The 17614-nt window shown below is 45.0% G+C and overlaps 1 protein-coding gene across 3 annotated transcripts; it reads right to left on the bottom strand.

The window, feature by feature from the left end:
• Window positions 1-231: 231 nt before the first annotated feature.
• On the bottom strand, window positions 232-10737 carry BBS10 (Bardet-Biedl syndrome 10). 3 transcript variants are annotated; one of them, XM_066591667.1, is made up of 3 exons: window positions 10619-10737; window positions 6733-6935; window positions 232-2141 (listed from the first exon to the last, which is right to left on the bottom strand). In XM_066591667.1, exons 2-3 carry the CDS (start codon window positions 6924-6926, stop codon window positions 347-349), a joined length of 1989 nt encoding a protein of 662 aa, XP_066447764.1. In that variant the 5' UTR covers window positions 6927-6935; window positions 10619-10737; the 3' UTR covers window positions 232-346. The 3 variants fall into 3 exon arrangements, with proteins under 3 accessions (XP_066447764.1, XP_066447763.1, XP_066447765.1); XM_066591666.1 differs by having other exon boundaries at window positions 10583-10726; XM_066591668.1 differs by lacking the exons at window positions 6733-6935; window positions 10619-10737 and adding an exon at window positions 3332-3521.
• Window positions 10738-17614: the final 6877 nt, after the last annotated feature.

Here is a 17614-nt window from a genome sequence, read left to right on the forward strand (position 1 = left end):
GGTGGAATTAGAATGCAGAAATAGGAGACGGAAAGCCAGAATGGAAGAAAAACGCTCTTGTAAATGAGCCCTAAGTGGAAGCATAGAATAAGCCCACCATCACTATCTTGCTAGTCTCTGTCATTATTGCCCAGCCCAGCAAGAAGACATATGGGACGTGTAGTCTTCCTGCTAGAGTTTTTAATGCACATATGAAACACATTGCAGACGCACAAAGAAGAGGTTCACTAATTTTCCATAGGCTACTACTTTAATCAGTTCAATATCAATGTTAAACTCTATTGAGGTAGCAGATATTAGCTGTGCAATATAACTGGGGCGCATCAACATCCATATCTGGTGAGGATTAGTGATCTGCCTCCAATTTGTCTTCATCGGTTTCTTCATTCTCAGCACTTTGACTCTTCTTAACACCGATAATCAGGTTTATGGCCACAAGCTGACTAAGGCATTGGAGCACAGAAGCCAGCAACTGGTACTTACAGGAAACAGGTTCAAGACCCGTCTCTGCTATGTGCAAAGAATCTAGTTGTAGCATTTCCTTGGTGCGCTGTGGTAAATGGATCTGTCTGGTCTTCGCTTTGCATATTTGCCTGGGAATACATAAAAATGCATTTCCAACCACTGTACATATAGATGCCAGTTCTGCATCCTGGCATATCTTGGCAAACTTGTGGAGATAATCCTTTAGCAAAAGTTCAAAAGTTCCAGCCCCTGGAAATACTAAACCAACATCTGCAAATGGTACACTGCCTGTTCCCGCACTACTATAGCTGCCTTGGATTATGAATGGTCCTTGAGGTCGCCTTCTTTCTATGCTGCCCGTGTCCCCGCATCCACAGGATGGACTTGCTGAACCCTCCCTAGAAGCACCTGCTGAGTCCTTTTCCTCCGAGTGTGTGAGGTGCATATGGACGGCTTGGTCATTATTTTCTGGATGGCACGGAGCGCCAACTGAGTCATTCTGGCAGCGCTCACATGTTCCACTTTGTTCTTCAGTTCGCTTTAGTAAACAACTGTCTGCGTTATTAGCTGGCTGTTCCTCAACAGCAGTAAATGGTTGGAATAACTGTGTTAGCATTTTAAAAGCACCATGAAAGGAGGAAACAAGTTGTTCAGTGAAACCCTTCACAGGGCCACATAACACAAGGCTGTGTGGCTGGAAGGCCAATGAACTCCGTAAAACAAGGTGCACATACTTTTTGTTACCAATCACAATAGGTTTGCAACTTACTACTGGAAAAGTTTCAGGCAGAAGAAAGTCATTGAGGGGTTCAGACTTTGGGGTTACTCCAGTGATCATGCTAAGAAGATCCATCTCCTCTGATGGCAAGCAATCTACTATAGATATCCCACTTAGTTTTGCATAGTAAAGCACAATGTCATGTTGCTTAACACTCGAAAATACGATCCGGATGTCTTTGCGCTGCAGTAGTTTCAGAAGGTTCTCAGTCCTCTGTCGTAGGTACAGCTGAGACTGCTGTAGCTGAACATCCGATGAGACAAGAAACGCTACGTCTGGTTCCGAAAGACACTGATTGATGGGCTCTGTCACCATCAGCGCTCTTACTTCCCCCTCTGCTGGACAGTACGCAGTAAACGCCCGGTGGAGTATTACGGCCGGTAGGATCCTGGAATTCTCTACTGGAAGTCCTGGAACTTCTGTCAGCAGTGAAGAGAAATATTTGCTCACTAGACCGACCACAACAGGGATGTCAGCGGCACGCAGAAAACAATCGTAGAGGTATTCACAGGCAAGTCTACTAATGAACTGGTGGATGTTACAGCCAAGTCTTCCTCTGAAATAAGTATCTATTGTTCGCTGTATAGATGCTCTGCACAGAGTAATATTTCCTTCCGTAGTTGAGAAAACTGAAATAAAGTGCGGCCTCAGATGCTGCGCTATAATGGGATCTAGAACTCTACTTTGGAAGGTCAACAGTATATTACTTAATCTTCTTGATGCATGGCCTTGCCTTTGATATTGGTTTTTCAGTGTTGCCTTCCTAGATAAAAGCAGACCTTGGTTTCTATCGGCTGTTGCCTGGAGCTCTCGGAGGATAGCGCACAGGAGGAGAACAAAGGACTTCACCCCATCACCAGTAATGCTGTAATGCCTGGAGGCAGCGCTCACCACCATCCTACAGAAAACAAGATCACACCAATCATTAACCGCAGCAGTAGGTCATTTATTTATGTAGCCAGTACACAAACCGTCTTATCGCTATTAGCCTCATTTATATAGCAGCAGTGAAGTTTCCTGGGAACCAAATATTTATATATCGCTCAGCCATAACATTAAAACCCTAATATTGTGTGTACCCACCATGTGTTGCTAAAACACCCGTAATGACAGACTTCCCAAGAGCTCTGAAGATGTCCTGTGGCATCTGGAACCAAGACATTAGTAGTAGATTCGTTAAGTCCTGTAAGCTGCACGGTGAGTCCTCCAAGGATGGAAGTTTGAAGACATCACCTTGAAGTCTTCATGTTCCTTAAACCATTCTTGAACAAATCTTACATTGTGGCCAATGCCTTTAGAGAATACCACTACCACGAAAGGGTGTTGTTGGTCTGTTGGAACATGTTAAATAGCATCCACACAAATGTCACGACCCAAGGTTACCCAGCAGAACATTGCCCAGGGAATCACACTGCCTTCACCAGCTTGTCTTTTTCCCATAGTGCATCCTGGTGCCATCTCTTCTTTAGGTAGGTGATGCACATGCACCCAGCGGTCCATATGATGTAAAAGAAAACATGATTCATCAGACCAAGCCGTTTTCTTCCATCACTTCATGATCCAGCTCTGATGTTCATGTGCCCATAGTAGGCCCTTTTGGCAGTGAATAGGGGTCAGCATGGGCACTCAGACCGATCTGCGGCTACTGAGACCCATATGCAACAGATTGCAGTGTATTGTGTGCGCTGACACCTTCCTATCATTGCAAGCATTACATTTATCAGCAATGTGTGCTACAGTAGGTATTTGGAGGGATCAGACTAGACAGGCGAGCCTTTGCTCCCCATATACATCAATGGGTCTTGATCACACAAGACAATGTCGCTGGTTCACTGGTTGTCCTTCCTTGGATCACTTCTGGTGCGTATTAATCACTGCAAAGAAGGAACCAACCACACAAGACCTGCTGATTTGGAGATGCTTTGAGCCAGTCGATTAGCCATCACAATGTGGCACTTGTCAAGGCCAATCAGATCCTCATACTTGTCCATTTGTCCTGCTTCCAACACATCAACTTCATTTGTTGCCTAATATACCCCACCCCCATGATATAGGAGTCAATATAACGAGATGATCAAGGTTACTCACTTCATTTGCCAGTGGCTTTAATGTCATGGCTGATCGGTGTGTGATACCTATTCATCATGCTGTAGCAGAAATGGAAATAGGTAAGGCTCTAATCCCGGTATCTTTAGCCTGAACCATTGCCCTTTATACTTTTGCTCCTCCAAAAGCAGGAAAGATCATATGAGCAGTAGAGACCGCCCACTTGACAGATTCATAACCCCAGCACCCGGCTCAAAGAAGAGCCCCTGTGGGTGAAGAAAAAAAAAATGGTAAAAAAAGATGATAGAGCCAGCTGGGCTGTGGCTGCAGATCTATGCAGCCAGCCCCGCTAACCTTACAACATGACAGGTATTCTTTATGAACACCTTCAGGCACTTTTGTTTAAATGAACGTATTTTCACACAAAATAATTTCTACAATTGGAACTGACTAAAACTTTTCAATAGTTTTTCTCCTGCGCTTATACTGTATAGCTGTACACAAGTTGGAGGGCAGAATTTCTTGAGGAGGGAGCTTCACTGTTCATGCACAGCAGGGGAGCGGGGATTTTACATATAAGACTACAGATCTGAGAAGAAGGGAAATGGGAAATGATATGGCAGCTTTTATTAGAATATACCGGATTAGTTTTATTGTCAAAAGTCCGGGGTCAGCACTGCTGTGTGCTTGCAATTACAAACGCTGACCACTGGGGTCCTGTCAGGACATTATTGATTTTTGCCTTAGTCCCTCTCCTCAGCCATCCAATCCCTGGGCAGCTGTGGCGGCTGAGAGCTGTTAACCCCTAATGACAGCCCTTTTTTCCCTCAGTTTTAAAAAAATCATAGCTCTTTTATTTATCCATCAACGTAGCTGTCTGGGGGCTTGTTTATTGCGGGATGAGTTGTATTTTTCAATGGTGCTATTTAATGTACCATATAATATACTGAAAAATGGTTAAAAATTTTTAGTGGAGTGAAATGGAAAAAAATAAATAAATTCTACCATCTCTGGGGAAGGTGGGGTCTTGTTTCTACGGTGTACACACTGCAGCAAAAAAGACATGATAACTTTATTCTATGGGTCAGTACATTTACTATAATACCAAATTTATACAGTTTTTTTTCGCTGTACTGCTTTTTAAAAAATAGGCATGGCTTGATAGGCAATCTACAATGGCAGCCCTGAGGAGAAGGACCCTGGCTACCATGGTAACCAAACAGCACTCCGCGATCTCATCATAGGGGGCCATTTGGGACCCCCAAACTCCGATTGGGGCATTTAAATGTCGCTGTCAGAATTGACAGTGACGTTTAAAGGGTTAACACCTGCAATCAGCAGGGAGTGCTGATCGCAGCTGTTGCGGGCGGGTTTCAGTTGTAACAAAACAGCCGGAACCCGCATGAAATGGCTCCCCTCCATACAAACCCCGAACGTCCAGGACAAAAATGTACATCATGGAGCATTAAGGGGTTTAGAAAATTTGCTCATCTGTCAACTCAACTAATTGCTAGGTTGTTTCCAGGGGGCAATAATCAGGTATAATTATGGTCCCGTGAAAAAGAACCATCAGTGCTTCCTACATCCGATTACGCTCCAGTAACTAGTGCAAAGACTATACTTTTCAGAATGGAAATCACCAAAGCAAAGGAGAATGCTGGGATATTTAAGCTCTAACGTCTGTAGCATTGTGAAAGCAGCTATAATACATGCTGGAAATTGATAGTCCAACCCCATTTACACAAGCATATGAATATGTTACTCAAAAATGAGCAGTACCTCCAGTGATTTACTTAAAGGGAACTGGTCAGGTCTCTTAAGCTGGGTTCACACGGGGCGGAATTGCTGTGGATTTTTCGTGTACACTTTCCGCATGGAAATTCCGCCGGCAAGCTTAAGCCCGAGACTAAGCAGCAAAGTGGAAAGAGGCTGGCAAAAATCTCGTCCACATGCTGCGGACAGTTCGCTGTGGCCAAGCCGCACTGAAACTGACATGCCGCGCGGAATTCAAATCTGTGGCATGTCAATTGTATCGTTGTTTCCGCTGTCGGCTCTCTCCTCACTATGGGGAGAGATGGCAGCAGCGGAATACAAGTGGATAAGCTGCTTCAAACCCACGCCGTCACTGCCTTTCCGCTGCGGAAATCTAACGGAATTTCCTCCCTGCATGAACCAAGCCTTACAGTTACTTCCCTGAGCGCGGCGCAGTATGGTGGCAAACCTGATGATTTCAACAGTCACTGAGTAACAGGTCTCTCCGTGCCCAGACACCTATTAATTAGCGACTGGAGGGATACATGAATATCATCAGACTCATCCAGGAGTGCTGGTACGTGCTGCATACTTTCAGATATGAATTTTTTAAAAGGCATGGATGGACAAATGGCAGACCGCTAATATGAGTGTCCGTCACTATACTGTGCAGCCCTGACAAGTTCCCTCTGAAAGCCTCCTAGGATGTCCCCCTCAGTGTAGACATTCAAGTTTCTGATTTAGTATTATAACTATGTGAACTACGTTGTTTCTTGGAGGGGAGCAGCATTTATTTCATCATAGGGCAAAGATACCTTTACAGAGGACGACTATCACCCAAATAATTGCTCATACAAGTCGTTGAAGAGTACAAATGACAACCATTCGTTAGCTTTTGCACAGAGCAATGAGTGTTTAATAGTTGTTTACTGAGTTATCGTTTATAGAGGATGAATCTCCACGCAAATTCATTTGCAAGACTACTTTTGATCAACCATCGACTATTTTTTAGGTGAGCTGAAAATAGACAACTAACGACTAGTAGGCAAATTATCACTCAGTGCCCTGTCGGTGGCCGCATGTACACAGGACAACCATTGAAAGAGAGACATATAGATAAATGGAGATCGAGCCTAAATAACCTGATTCTCAAGCTGTCTGTGTATTTGTGGGGACAACTTGGTCGCTAATGAAGCCTCTGCACTAATTCAAACACATATTCTCTACAGTGATAACTGTAATGTGACCTAGCAGGCTTATATCAGCAATGACCGTGACCGGACTGCAGCTCTACTGTGACATGGCAGACAATGGTAGAAACGTCCTGTTAGTAAATTAGAAAGGAGGAGAGGTCTGCGGCACAATCAGGTCAGCTTTGAAAAATAAGGGTTCAAAAAGGTTTACCCATTTAATACTCCACCAGCCAGGCTTTGTTTACTGCAGCGGTGACGTACCCCATGTAATCGCTGCAGCCAATCACGGACCTTAGCAGTCTTGAGGTGCTTGGCTGCAGCAGTCATGTGAGGTATGCGGGTACGGCAGCACTGCAGCTAAGTAGACAAAGCCGCGGTGCTGCAGTGACCGGGGTTTGAATAGTTTAGTATAACTTATTTTGCTATTTTTGTGGCTTTGTCCATTTTTTTTTATAAACTTGGACAACCCGTTTAAGTATATAGAATAGGCCTGAGTACCTTGCAACAGGGTGATCCAATAACAGGCACTCCAGGATACTTCTTCCATCTTTGGTAATGAGAAGATCACCAGTGGATTTAATAAACAACACTTGTCCTCCTTCAGGACCAAAGCAGCCGCTAACAATACTCTCCAGTGATTCTGCTACCTGCAGGATTTTACCAATGTCTACATGTTCTTTAGGTCCTTGCATTTGTGCTACCTGTAAAACAAAGGAAAACATATACAGTCAAGTGAAGAATGGATATTTTATTGTGATGCCCCAACTACAGTAACTGTACGATTTATCAGAGCAGAGGATTAACCCCGTAAGGAGCAAACGCTGTCAATATACGGCGCTTGGTCCTGGGCTTTAATCCTGTGTCACTGTAAATATACCTCGCAGGTTTAAAGCTCCTGCTCCTTCAATCTAGCAGAAGCAGGTCGGGTGCTCGGGGTCAGGCACAGCCAGGGACTTCAAGAAAACAGAAGTCATTACAAACCACTTTCTTCTTCTCTTTTTCAGCCTACATAGCTCTCAATGTAGTGAACAGAGGAAGTGGCAGTGAAGTTTTCTCCATTGGACTCATACTATATAATTATATGTTGTAGGAGTTATAGATTGTAGAATTATATATTGCAGCACCAGAGGTAACCACAAGGTGGCGTGAATGGTCTCGGTGAGGAAATGTTTGGCAGGGACAGGGTTGGTTTCACCTGTTAACCAGCAGACGCGGATGTGGTGTGTCCACAATACAGGCTGACAGGGGTGGACGGCCCCTAGACAGGCACCCTGGATGGGTAGGAGCTGATGGACTAAGGCATTAGGCCTGTTGGTTAGGTGTAAAAACCTACATTAAGCTGGCCTCACACGAACGGGTCAGATTCCATGTGCAGATATCTGCAGCGGAAGACCTGATGTTCGCAGAAATTAATTGTGAATGGACGTGTATGTGTGGACATACGCATATAGACAGCATATCATCCACGCAGAAGAAGGATCGCAAGCAGAGTATGATGTCAGAAAGTAGCCCAACCCCCAGGTGACATTCCCTTGTACGGTCGTGGTGAGAGATGTTCTGAGAGCCTTCACAGCGGGATACTGCTATTTGGGCTTGGCTGGTTTATACTACTGTTTTTGGAAGTAGTGTAAACCACTTTTAGAAAAGCACTTCTTCTTGTGAAGGAAGAGCCCAGAAGAACAAGCAGAGGTTGCAGACAGTCTGGATAGTGTGTTGCTCCCCAAACTCCGTCCTGCATGGTCTGCCCAAAAATTGCTGCTTTCTTTATACCATTTGTTATCTGGTCTCCCAGGAACATGCGAGCGAATCCGCGTCCATACGCCATGTAATTGTGTACGCACTGCAGGTTGAATGCATCCATAGAGACTAATGCAGCTCATACATGCAGAATACGCGATAAAATAGAGCATGCTGCGATTTTTCTTCCGCTCGCAAGTGTGAGCGAACTGGCAAAAGTCCATGCATTTCAATGCTCATGTATTATGGCGTATTGTATGCGCGGACGGCAATCCGCAATTCAAATCTGCTCGTATGAGACCCCCCCCTTATTTAGTGGCATGGGACTGGCATATTCTTGTGTAGACTGTGACGAATAACAACAGTGAAGATTGTGTTATGATTTGCCAAAATAAAGGCTGGACTTACTGCGTCTGTACCAAACCTGAGGTGTGCGGCCAACCATCTGGGGGAGGAGGGTTGGCGATCCGATGAGCTAACAACCCCCAAATTGTTGCAATATCAAGACTTCTGGAACAAAATAAAGAACACATTCCTATTCTTTATTTTAGCATTACTGAAGTGAAAAAAAATATTAAACAGCGCTATTTGACACAAAAAAGCAGCAAAAATGATTCTGGTAGTCCTAGAAAAAAAACAGGACAATAAAACCACCACATGCATCAAATTGCTTAAGGCTGCCTGTTCGCGGGCGTTGCGATATCCCACGGCGGGCCGCCGCCGGGGAGCAGAAGCCATCTGACAGGCTGACCACGGAGAATCACGACAATTCGCAGCATGCTGTGCTTTGCCGGCTGCGAGGGGAGAATCGCTATGATTCTCCACTCATGGACAGGGGGGCTGCGCTTTTCATAGCAACGCTATGGAAAGCATGCATTTTGTTCCCCGTGGCCGGATTATCGCCGCAGGGAACGCAATGCAAAAACGCCCGTGGACAGACAGCCTTAAAGTGTTTGTTCCTTTAGGACTGATAAACCGTTCTGTGTCGCCATCTATCAGAGAAATATTGTATAGGCAATACTCCAGTATGTACCACTATGCCGCAAGCTATCTTCAGATGGGAGCGCTGTCTTCGCAGCTCCACACCGCACTTCTGGGGAGACATATTTGTTGCGGGGAGTTCTGAAAAGCGCTGGAAACTGTTGTGTGTGTCATTTTTCCTGACTTTTAGGTCTCCTAGCGACAACGCAGGAAAGGATGTTTTGAAAAAAAATCCATGCTGCGCATGTGCAGCGGCGAGCCGCCAGGTCCATCGGCAGTGCAGGAAGGCAGCGACAGAGCAGGTAAGTGCGGACACCGCTGCTGCCACGGCCGTGTGCAGGGGGACTGACTGTGCTTTTGAGCTCACGGAATTCTTTGCACATGCAGCGCGCGCAGGCGGAGAACGTCTCGGGGGGGCTTACCAAAAAAACGTGCAAAAAAAGAAAAAAAACATGGAATTCGCAGTGTTTTTGCAAGCCTAAAAAGCATCAAACACCATTGAGTGTCATGGTGGCCTGAGGCTAAATTCACACGAGTGCAAAACACAAGCGGGGTTTGTGCATTGCAAGACGCACAATCCGTGCGTGAATATGAGGTGCGTTCTGTTGGGCTCCCCCCCCCCCCAACTCCACAGCGCTGCTACGAGGTAAAGGAGAGGAGAAGAAAAAAAACGCTGCACGTGCAATTTTGTTTTTTTGCATTCCTCGCATCATTCATTGTTTTCAGTGGGACAAACGCGTGGCGTGCTGCGTGATGCAAACTGGCCGTGATGTTTTACACTGGAGGCAGTGAGAAGCGCTGCTGATCCTGCGCCGCGCTACAAGTGCCGGAGGCTCGCACTGTCCCCGAAGTGATGCGCGGCGCTGTACGACGCTCGCTGCGTATCTGCCAGGTTTAGTGCCAGTCTATTGTGCAATCTTTCAGCCTCAGAAGTAAATTTTGAGCGCATTCTGAAAAACTAAGTATTGTTTTGGCGCATCTCGTCCTTTTTACGCTCACATCGCTCTTGCTTTATAAACTCTTCAGGCTTTTGTTGTTATTTTAGTGGGATGGCGTTTATTTTACGGCTGCGATTCCCGCCGCTCCGTGTAAACATCAGCTCTGCGCCTACTCTGGGGTCATATTGAGTGAAGTCAATTCAATTCCCATTTTGGCGCATCTAGCTAACATTGTGGCCCCTCAGCGTCTTCTCCCTCCGCTGCGGACAGCTTCCTGCTTTCTCTGCATTTTTCCTAAACTTTAGTAAAATTTTGTGCATTTAGGAGCTTTTTGACACGTCTGCTAGTCTTTCTGTTGCATCTACATACTCCGCACATTTACAGGCGCCATTCATGAATGTGGTGCAGATTACAGCGGTCGGCGACTACTACACAAGCAGCACAAATCCCACCCTTATTGGTAAATAGTCTGCGTTGTGCTTGACGCCATTACTACACAGGTATGGGCTCCTCCAGCACCACCTATGGGGTCTCACAGGACCCCCAGTACGACAGCTAGCATACCAGCTCAGCACCACTCACGTCTCCCACATCTGGCAGGCTGGCTGGTAGTAATGACGTCTAGCGCCCCCTGCAGAGCACAGCCTGCTAGTAACTGTATGGACGACGGATATACTAGGAGGTGTACACACCACACATCCTCTTCAGTACCGCGCCGCCATAGTCACCTCTCATACTCCAGTCTGCGCCCTCCGCGTCTCCATGACAACCACAAACCGGAAACACAGCGTAACGACCAATGAGAAAGCCGCTTCCTTGGTCTAAAGAAACCTTGACGACATAGTAATCACTAGAACGTATTGGGACGTTGGAGGTCAAATGACGTGAGTCATATGGTCTCTATGTCACATGACCAGTCTGGAAGGGGAGGAGCTTACTCTTAATACAATTCTATGGAGGGAAAACGAGATGAAGCTGTTGCTGAGAGCAGTGCGGAAGGGATGGAGGGTCTGCACCGTACGGAGGGTTCCTACATGTGATGGGGGTCTGCACTGCGCTGGACTCTCATCATTTCTTGACACTTTTACATGGGGCATCTTTGGCACGTTCACACAGGGCGGATTTGCTGCAGGTATTCCATACGGAGCCTCCGCACAGAATATCCGCAGCATTTACAGCAGCAGCAAAGTGGACGAGATTTTTTTAAATCACATCCCCACATTGTAGAAATAATCCGCAAAAAAGCGTACGAAAAATTGAGTCATTGTGTACAAAATCCACACTAAATCGTACTGCGTTTATTTATACTGCCTCTCTTCTGCGGACATTCCACTTCAGATCCGCCCCGTGTGACCGTGGCTTTATCGTTCCGTTAATCGTTGGACCACGCATATCTGAAGGATGTCCTTCAGTGTAAACGCTGCCAGCGACTGAGCAACCAGCGATCATTCGTTCTCATATCAAACCACAATCGCCCCCCCGCATAAACAAGCAGTCCTCCATCTGTGAGCGGCCGCCTGCTTACTCTGGATGGAGGCGGGCGCGCAGAACATCTCCATCCGCTCCGCCTCCGTTCACTGAACCATTATTGCTCCTGCGTGTAAACTTAAGCAGCCCGCAGTCATCCCATGTAAAAGGACCCTTGGGGTTTGACTTGTCACTTCTTGTCGCCAATGGGAAGATGGAGCAATAACTCTGCAGCACCACCTACTGGAAGGCAGCATTCCTGCAAGTCAATTCCAGACCTTTTAAAAAACCTTGTAAAAATGACTGGGAATTGTGAGCCAAATCCAGAAGAGCCGTGCGCACGTCTTCACGCCCAAACCCTCGTTTCTGCAGCAGAAGTCTGCATGTGGATTTTACCCAACGACAGGCCAAAATCTATGTGTAGATCTGTGCCAAAAACCGCAGCAGGTGCTGCACCATGTGACCAGGCTTGACAAAGACCACAGACAATGGTTGAAACGTTGTTCTATGTGGATGCAATAAAGAAACGTCCTCTTAAGGATGTGAGCATCGGACTATTCTGTGCACCTCAGATGCTGCCCTACATTTGAGAATATTTAGCTAGTAGTGGCACATGACTTCGTGACGCTGGACCCTCCGGGGAGCCCTCACACCGGCCATTGCTATTAATGTGACCCTCCACTCCTGGACAAAAACCGCTCCTCCGACTACCTGATGCACACTGGGCTAGTATGTAGCGGTATTCTAAGACACTACATGCTGCTTTGATTGGCCAGTGCTGACCAATCAGAGAAGCATGCAGTGTCTAAGGCTAATGATGCCTACTAACACACAGAGTGCACCAGGTTGTTGGAGAAGCAGTCCGGCCCTCTTGTGAAGGACCGGGGGTCACTTACCGAATAGACTGACACCGATGATCAGACTTCTGCCACAGATGCGCATGAGGCTTTTCTGGGATGAATGATCACGCTCATTCATCTCACAGATCATTTTTTCCCTATAGTGCGAGCACAAATCTGCCCAGATCTTGTCCAGACATGTAATCTGGGCAACACAAATCCCATTTACTTGCACTGGAGGGGAAATGTTAGTGATGTGGTAAGGATTTAGAATTTGAATACATGCCAAAATCATCATCAAATCCTGAATGTGTGAATGGAGCTCCTAAAGCTGGGGGTAGAGAACAGCTCGCCTCCTCCCCTGTTCTGCACAGTGTCCTTTTCAGACACCAGTTTTCTGTTCTGTCCCCCCTGTGGTATAGAAGCAGCTGTTCTCAGGTGAGATACGTATTACAGTATTATTGAGAGTATTGTGCTCATTATATAGTAAGAGGATTGTGTAACAGTGTGCCGTGTATACGGTTCATGTAACGTGTGCTGCAGATGTATCTTACAGGGGCACATAATCTGTATGTCACGGCTCCTGCTCCAGTCCATAGGTGAAGCAGAGGAAAGTGACCACATCAGCTGTCATCTCTGGGGTGAATTGTGCCACTGATTTAGGCTCACTTACATCTGACAGAAGTCATAATGTAGCACTAGTTTTCTAATGTGGAACTCTCTGCCTGAGGAAGTGGTGATGGCAAAATCCATAGAGGAGTTTAAGAGAGGACTAGATGTCTTTCTGGAGAGGAAGGATATTATAGGTTATAAATCTTAGGTTATTTGTTAATTTGGGTTTACAGGCAAGTAGGAACTATTAGGGGTTGATCCAGGGATTAGTCTGATTACCATTAGGGAGTCGGGAAGGAATTTTCCCCCCAAAAGGGCTAATTGTTTTTTTTTTGCCTTCCTCTGGATCAACAACACAGGAGGATAGACAGGCTGGACTAGATGGACATTGTCTTCATTCGGCCTTACAAACTATGTTACTATGTATGTAAAGAATATTATGGCAGAACCCTAGAGGTGGCGTTGGAGTCCATCATGGGATGGGTCCGACAGTATATATCTCGATTTCCATTATAAACGTGAATGACAAGGTAGATGTGAACAGAGCTTTAGGGTTCACAAAGCAGAAATTTTGAAGCAGAGTTAATGTGAAATCTGCACCCCGTTACTTTTAATGGAAATATAGACTATGGCAAGGATTTTTCTGCACCCAGACTTGAAATTCAACTGTGGAGAAAAGAGTGACATGACCCTTCTGGATGCCGATTCCATGTCTGCAAATTCACACGTGCATTTGTCCAATGAAAAGGGCTAAATCGTCCTACAGAACCACAGCCATACACGTAAATAGCTGCGACAGAAATCCACAGCTTAGCTGCAAAGTTTCCCCATGGTTTTTGAGGCAGAATCCACTTAGAAAATCTGATGTGGACTCCACCGTTGTGAACAGACCCTTCTACAATGACGTAAGCTCTAGGCTGGACCTGGGAGAGTCTATTGACCTCGTATGTCTGGACTGCTCTAAAGCATTTGATACAGTGCCGCATAATAGGTTGATATATAAAATAAGGCAGCTTGGATTGGGTGAAAACTTGTTCATCTGGGTAAAGAACTGGCAGAGGGTGGTAATAAATGGTTTGTACTCTGATTGGGCCACCGTCGCCACCGGAATTATACAACGTAATTAATACAAAGGAGGACAATATACAGCTGCAAACGGACCTAGATAAGCTGGGGGCTTGGGTAGAAAAATAGCAAATGAAGTTCAATGTTGACAAATGTAAGACTATGCACATGGGCAGGAGAAACGGAGGTCACCAATATACACTAAACGGGGTACTGCTAGGGAAAAGTGATATGGATGGGGGTGCTAGTGGGCTGTAGACTTAACTGGAGCAACCAGTGCCAGTCAGCTGCTGCAAAAGCAAATCCAGTCTTGCGTGTATTAAAAGAGGTATAGAGGCGAGGGACGAGAACATTATCCTTCCACTATATAAGGCACTTGTCAGGCCCCACATGGAATACTGTGTACAGTTCTGGTCACCGGTGCTCAGGAAAGATGTCACAGTGCTTGAGGGGGTTCAAAGAAGGGGGACTAAATTAATAAACAGAATAAGAGGAGTGGAATACCCAGAGAGGCTATCAAAATTGGGATTATTTACCCTGGAAAAAAGGCAGTTAAGGGGCGATCAAATAACTATGTATAATTACATGAGGGGACAATACAAGGACCTCTCCCATGATCTGTTTATACCCAGGACTGCGATGGTAACAAGGGGGCATCCTCTACATCTAGAAGAAAGCAGGTTTCATCATGAACACAGAAGGAGGTTCTTTACTGTAAGAGCAGTGAGACTATGATACTCTCTGCCTGAGGACATGGTGATGGCAAAATCCATAGAGGAGTTTAAGAGGGGACTAGACATCTTTTTAGAGAAAGTATGGGTCTCTCACCACCCTCACATGTCAATAGCTTTAAAATGTTGGTCCCTAAATTCATTATCCGTTTTAAAGAACAGCTCTTATAGAAGGAAATCATTTATACGATGAGGGTGGTAAAACTCCTGTTATTTTGGAAATTAGCACTCCTGATAGTTGCAGTCCTCAGTTTTATCCATTGCACTCAATGGTTAATGCCCTTGATAAATTCCAGCACTTAATGGAACGGGATTTGAAAGACTTGCATGATCACATTTCAAAGTCGGAATCTAGTTCAAACCTTTCAAATGTACAACGTGCAGCCCTGAAATCTCCGCAGAATTAGAATTTAATAATTGAAAAAGCCGACAAGGGAGGAGCGGCGGCGGTGAGATAAATCCCTTTACTCTGACTTGGTTTATGATGTTCTAAGGGACTCGTAACACCTATAGAACATTACATGAAATCCAACCAAACAATAGAGCATTACACTGGAAAATGTATTGACAATTGGAATACATCTAGGGATATTTACTTCCAAAACAAAGATGGGTACTGGTGGGTTATCTGCCACCATTTAAATGACTTTCACAAATGTTTTACCATATGCATACCCCCCCCCCCCCCCCACACACACACACACACACTATTTCTTAAAATCTTTAATTCTCCAAAACATATATTTATATTATTAATCAGGTAGATTATGCTGCAAGATAGTGTTCAATTGTATATATTAAAAAAGTGGTGATAGATAACCCACAAGTACACAAGTATCTCTATTACCAGAATTTTCAGCTTTAGGGTGCCTGCACACGAACGGAATTTCCAGCGCGTTATTTTAGGCACATTATCTGCCCCAGACCGCAGCCAATATACTCCTATGAGGATCCGCAGTTGTCCCCAGACGGACGGATTTGTATCGCGTTTTTTCACGCGCGTGAAAAAATCTGCGACCTGTTCTAATTTGGGTCGGATTCTGCGCGTGAAGCCTCCAATACAAGTGAATGGGTGCATTTTTTCATGCAGTACATCCGCAGTGCAGCTGCAGATGGAGTCACTGGTTGCTATGACTACAGGAAGTAGGCATGGTAGGAGGCGTCCCAACACACAGCACAGAGCTTCACAGGCAAATTTGTAGAGGGAGATAGGTAGTATTTCTTGCCAATGCAGGATGTAAGAATGCAAAATCTGTAGTAATGAATTCCTCTTGTGAATTTTTTTGCAGTGACTGAAATAAAGTCACGCTGGAGAAGCGCCTGAAAAAAGTTACATGGATCAACCATGCCCACAAAGACATCAATAATTTAACGGTGCTCGCACAAGCAAGAGGGACAAAACGGAGTCTGGGTGTTGGTTTTTAAGCTGTTTTCCAAGGAATGGGCAGTTCTCTAGGGGTTGGGTTTACAATAAGGGGTGTCTGCTGGTTTTTCTGCGCGTTTTTTCCCGCAACACATCCGCGTATATCCGCGCGTGATTTTTCACGCATCCGCACGCACATTTAGGTACCATACGCGCGTGAAAATCCGCTAACGGAATCCGGAACGCTCGTGTGCAGGCGGCCATAACCCATATTTCATGGGTTACCGAAAATTTACTGCGTCCCATTATTACAGGAATTGGCTCTTTAAATGAATTGACAAAATTACCATTGATGTTGAAAAGACCTGCAGATCTCAGACAGTAGGGACGTATTGTGTACCTTTATATAGTAGATAACTGGATTTCCTTGGACCTTGTTGGCTCTACTCGTATGTACTGTATGATCAGGCAGTATATGGTTATCATCCTAAAGGGTAGAGTGTAAATCCCCCAACGCTGCAGGAATTTGTTCTACAGGGTGTGGATTTTGCCTTTCACAATAATTATCATCTTCATCTGACAGGCACCTTTTCAACTCTAACCAACTTATGTATAACATGGTAGGAGTTATACATCCTTTTCGTCGAGCATCTCATGTGATATGGGCGCTATATTGATGACGTCCTGTTGCTATAGGGTCATGGTGTAATGTCTCTACAGCAATTTTTTAATAAGAGTTTATCCAAAAAAGTGTCTCTCTCCAAATTTTATGTATGTAAGGGGGAGGACTCAGTTTAATGTTTGTAACTTTTCCTAAAAGACTAACACATTTTAATTATCTACTGGAAGAAAGACATACAATATTAATGATTTTATTCAGAACGACACTCATCAGGTTAAATTATTTTTTTAAACATCCTGCTGTTTAACATAATTAGGGTGTATGATCAGGAAGATAAAGGGACACTGGTGAAAACACATTTTTCCATCCCTGCTGCACCTAATTGCCTGTCACACTTTGGAGGTCTCCTCTGTGTATTTTAACCACATCCATGTAGTGCGGCCTCCTGTCTGATGCTCATCAGCCACCATCTTGATGGTGAAAATGTTTGGTTTCACATTCACATCAATCCCATGAAGCATCAGCGTAGCATTAGATTGAGGCTATACTATTTTGGTCATGGGGACAGTTTAATTATCATTACTTACTATATCATAGTATGTAAGGCCGAAAAAAAAGACATATGTCCATCCAGTTCAGCCTATTAACCAGTGTTGAGCCAGAGGAAGGCAAAAGTTTTTCCTCAATTAAGGGGAAAAAATGCCTTCCCAACTCCAATGTGGCAAGCAGAATAATCCCTGGATCAATAACCTTTGAAGTTAATGATTATAACATATAATATTGTATCGCTCAAGAAAGGTGTCCAGGCCCCTCTTGTATTCTTTTAGAGAATTCGCCATCACCGCGTCCTCAGGCAGAGAGCTGCATAGTCTCACTGCTCTTACAGTAAAGAACCCTCTTCTATGTTGGTGATGAAATCTGCTTTCCTTTAGACGTACAGGCGCCCTCTTGTCACAGTCCTGGGAACGAATAGATCATGGGAGAGATCTCTGTATTGTGCCCGGCTATATTTATACATAGTTATT

This window comes from Eleutherodactylus coqui, chromosome 2 (genome assembly GCF_035609145.1).
Source record: "Eleutherodactylus coqui strain aEleCoq1 chromosome 2, aEleCoq1.hap1, whole genome shotgun sequence".
Classification (NCBI taxonomy): domain Eukaryota; kingdom Metazoa; phylum Chordata; class Amphibia; order Anura; family Eleutherodactylidae; genus Eleutherodactylus; species Eleutherodactylus coqui.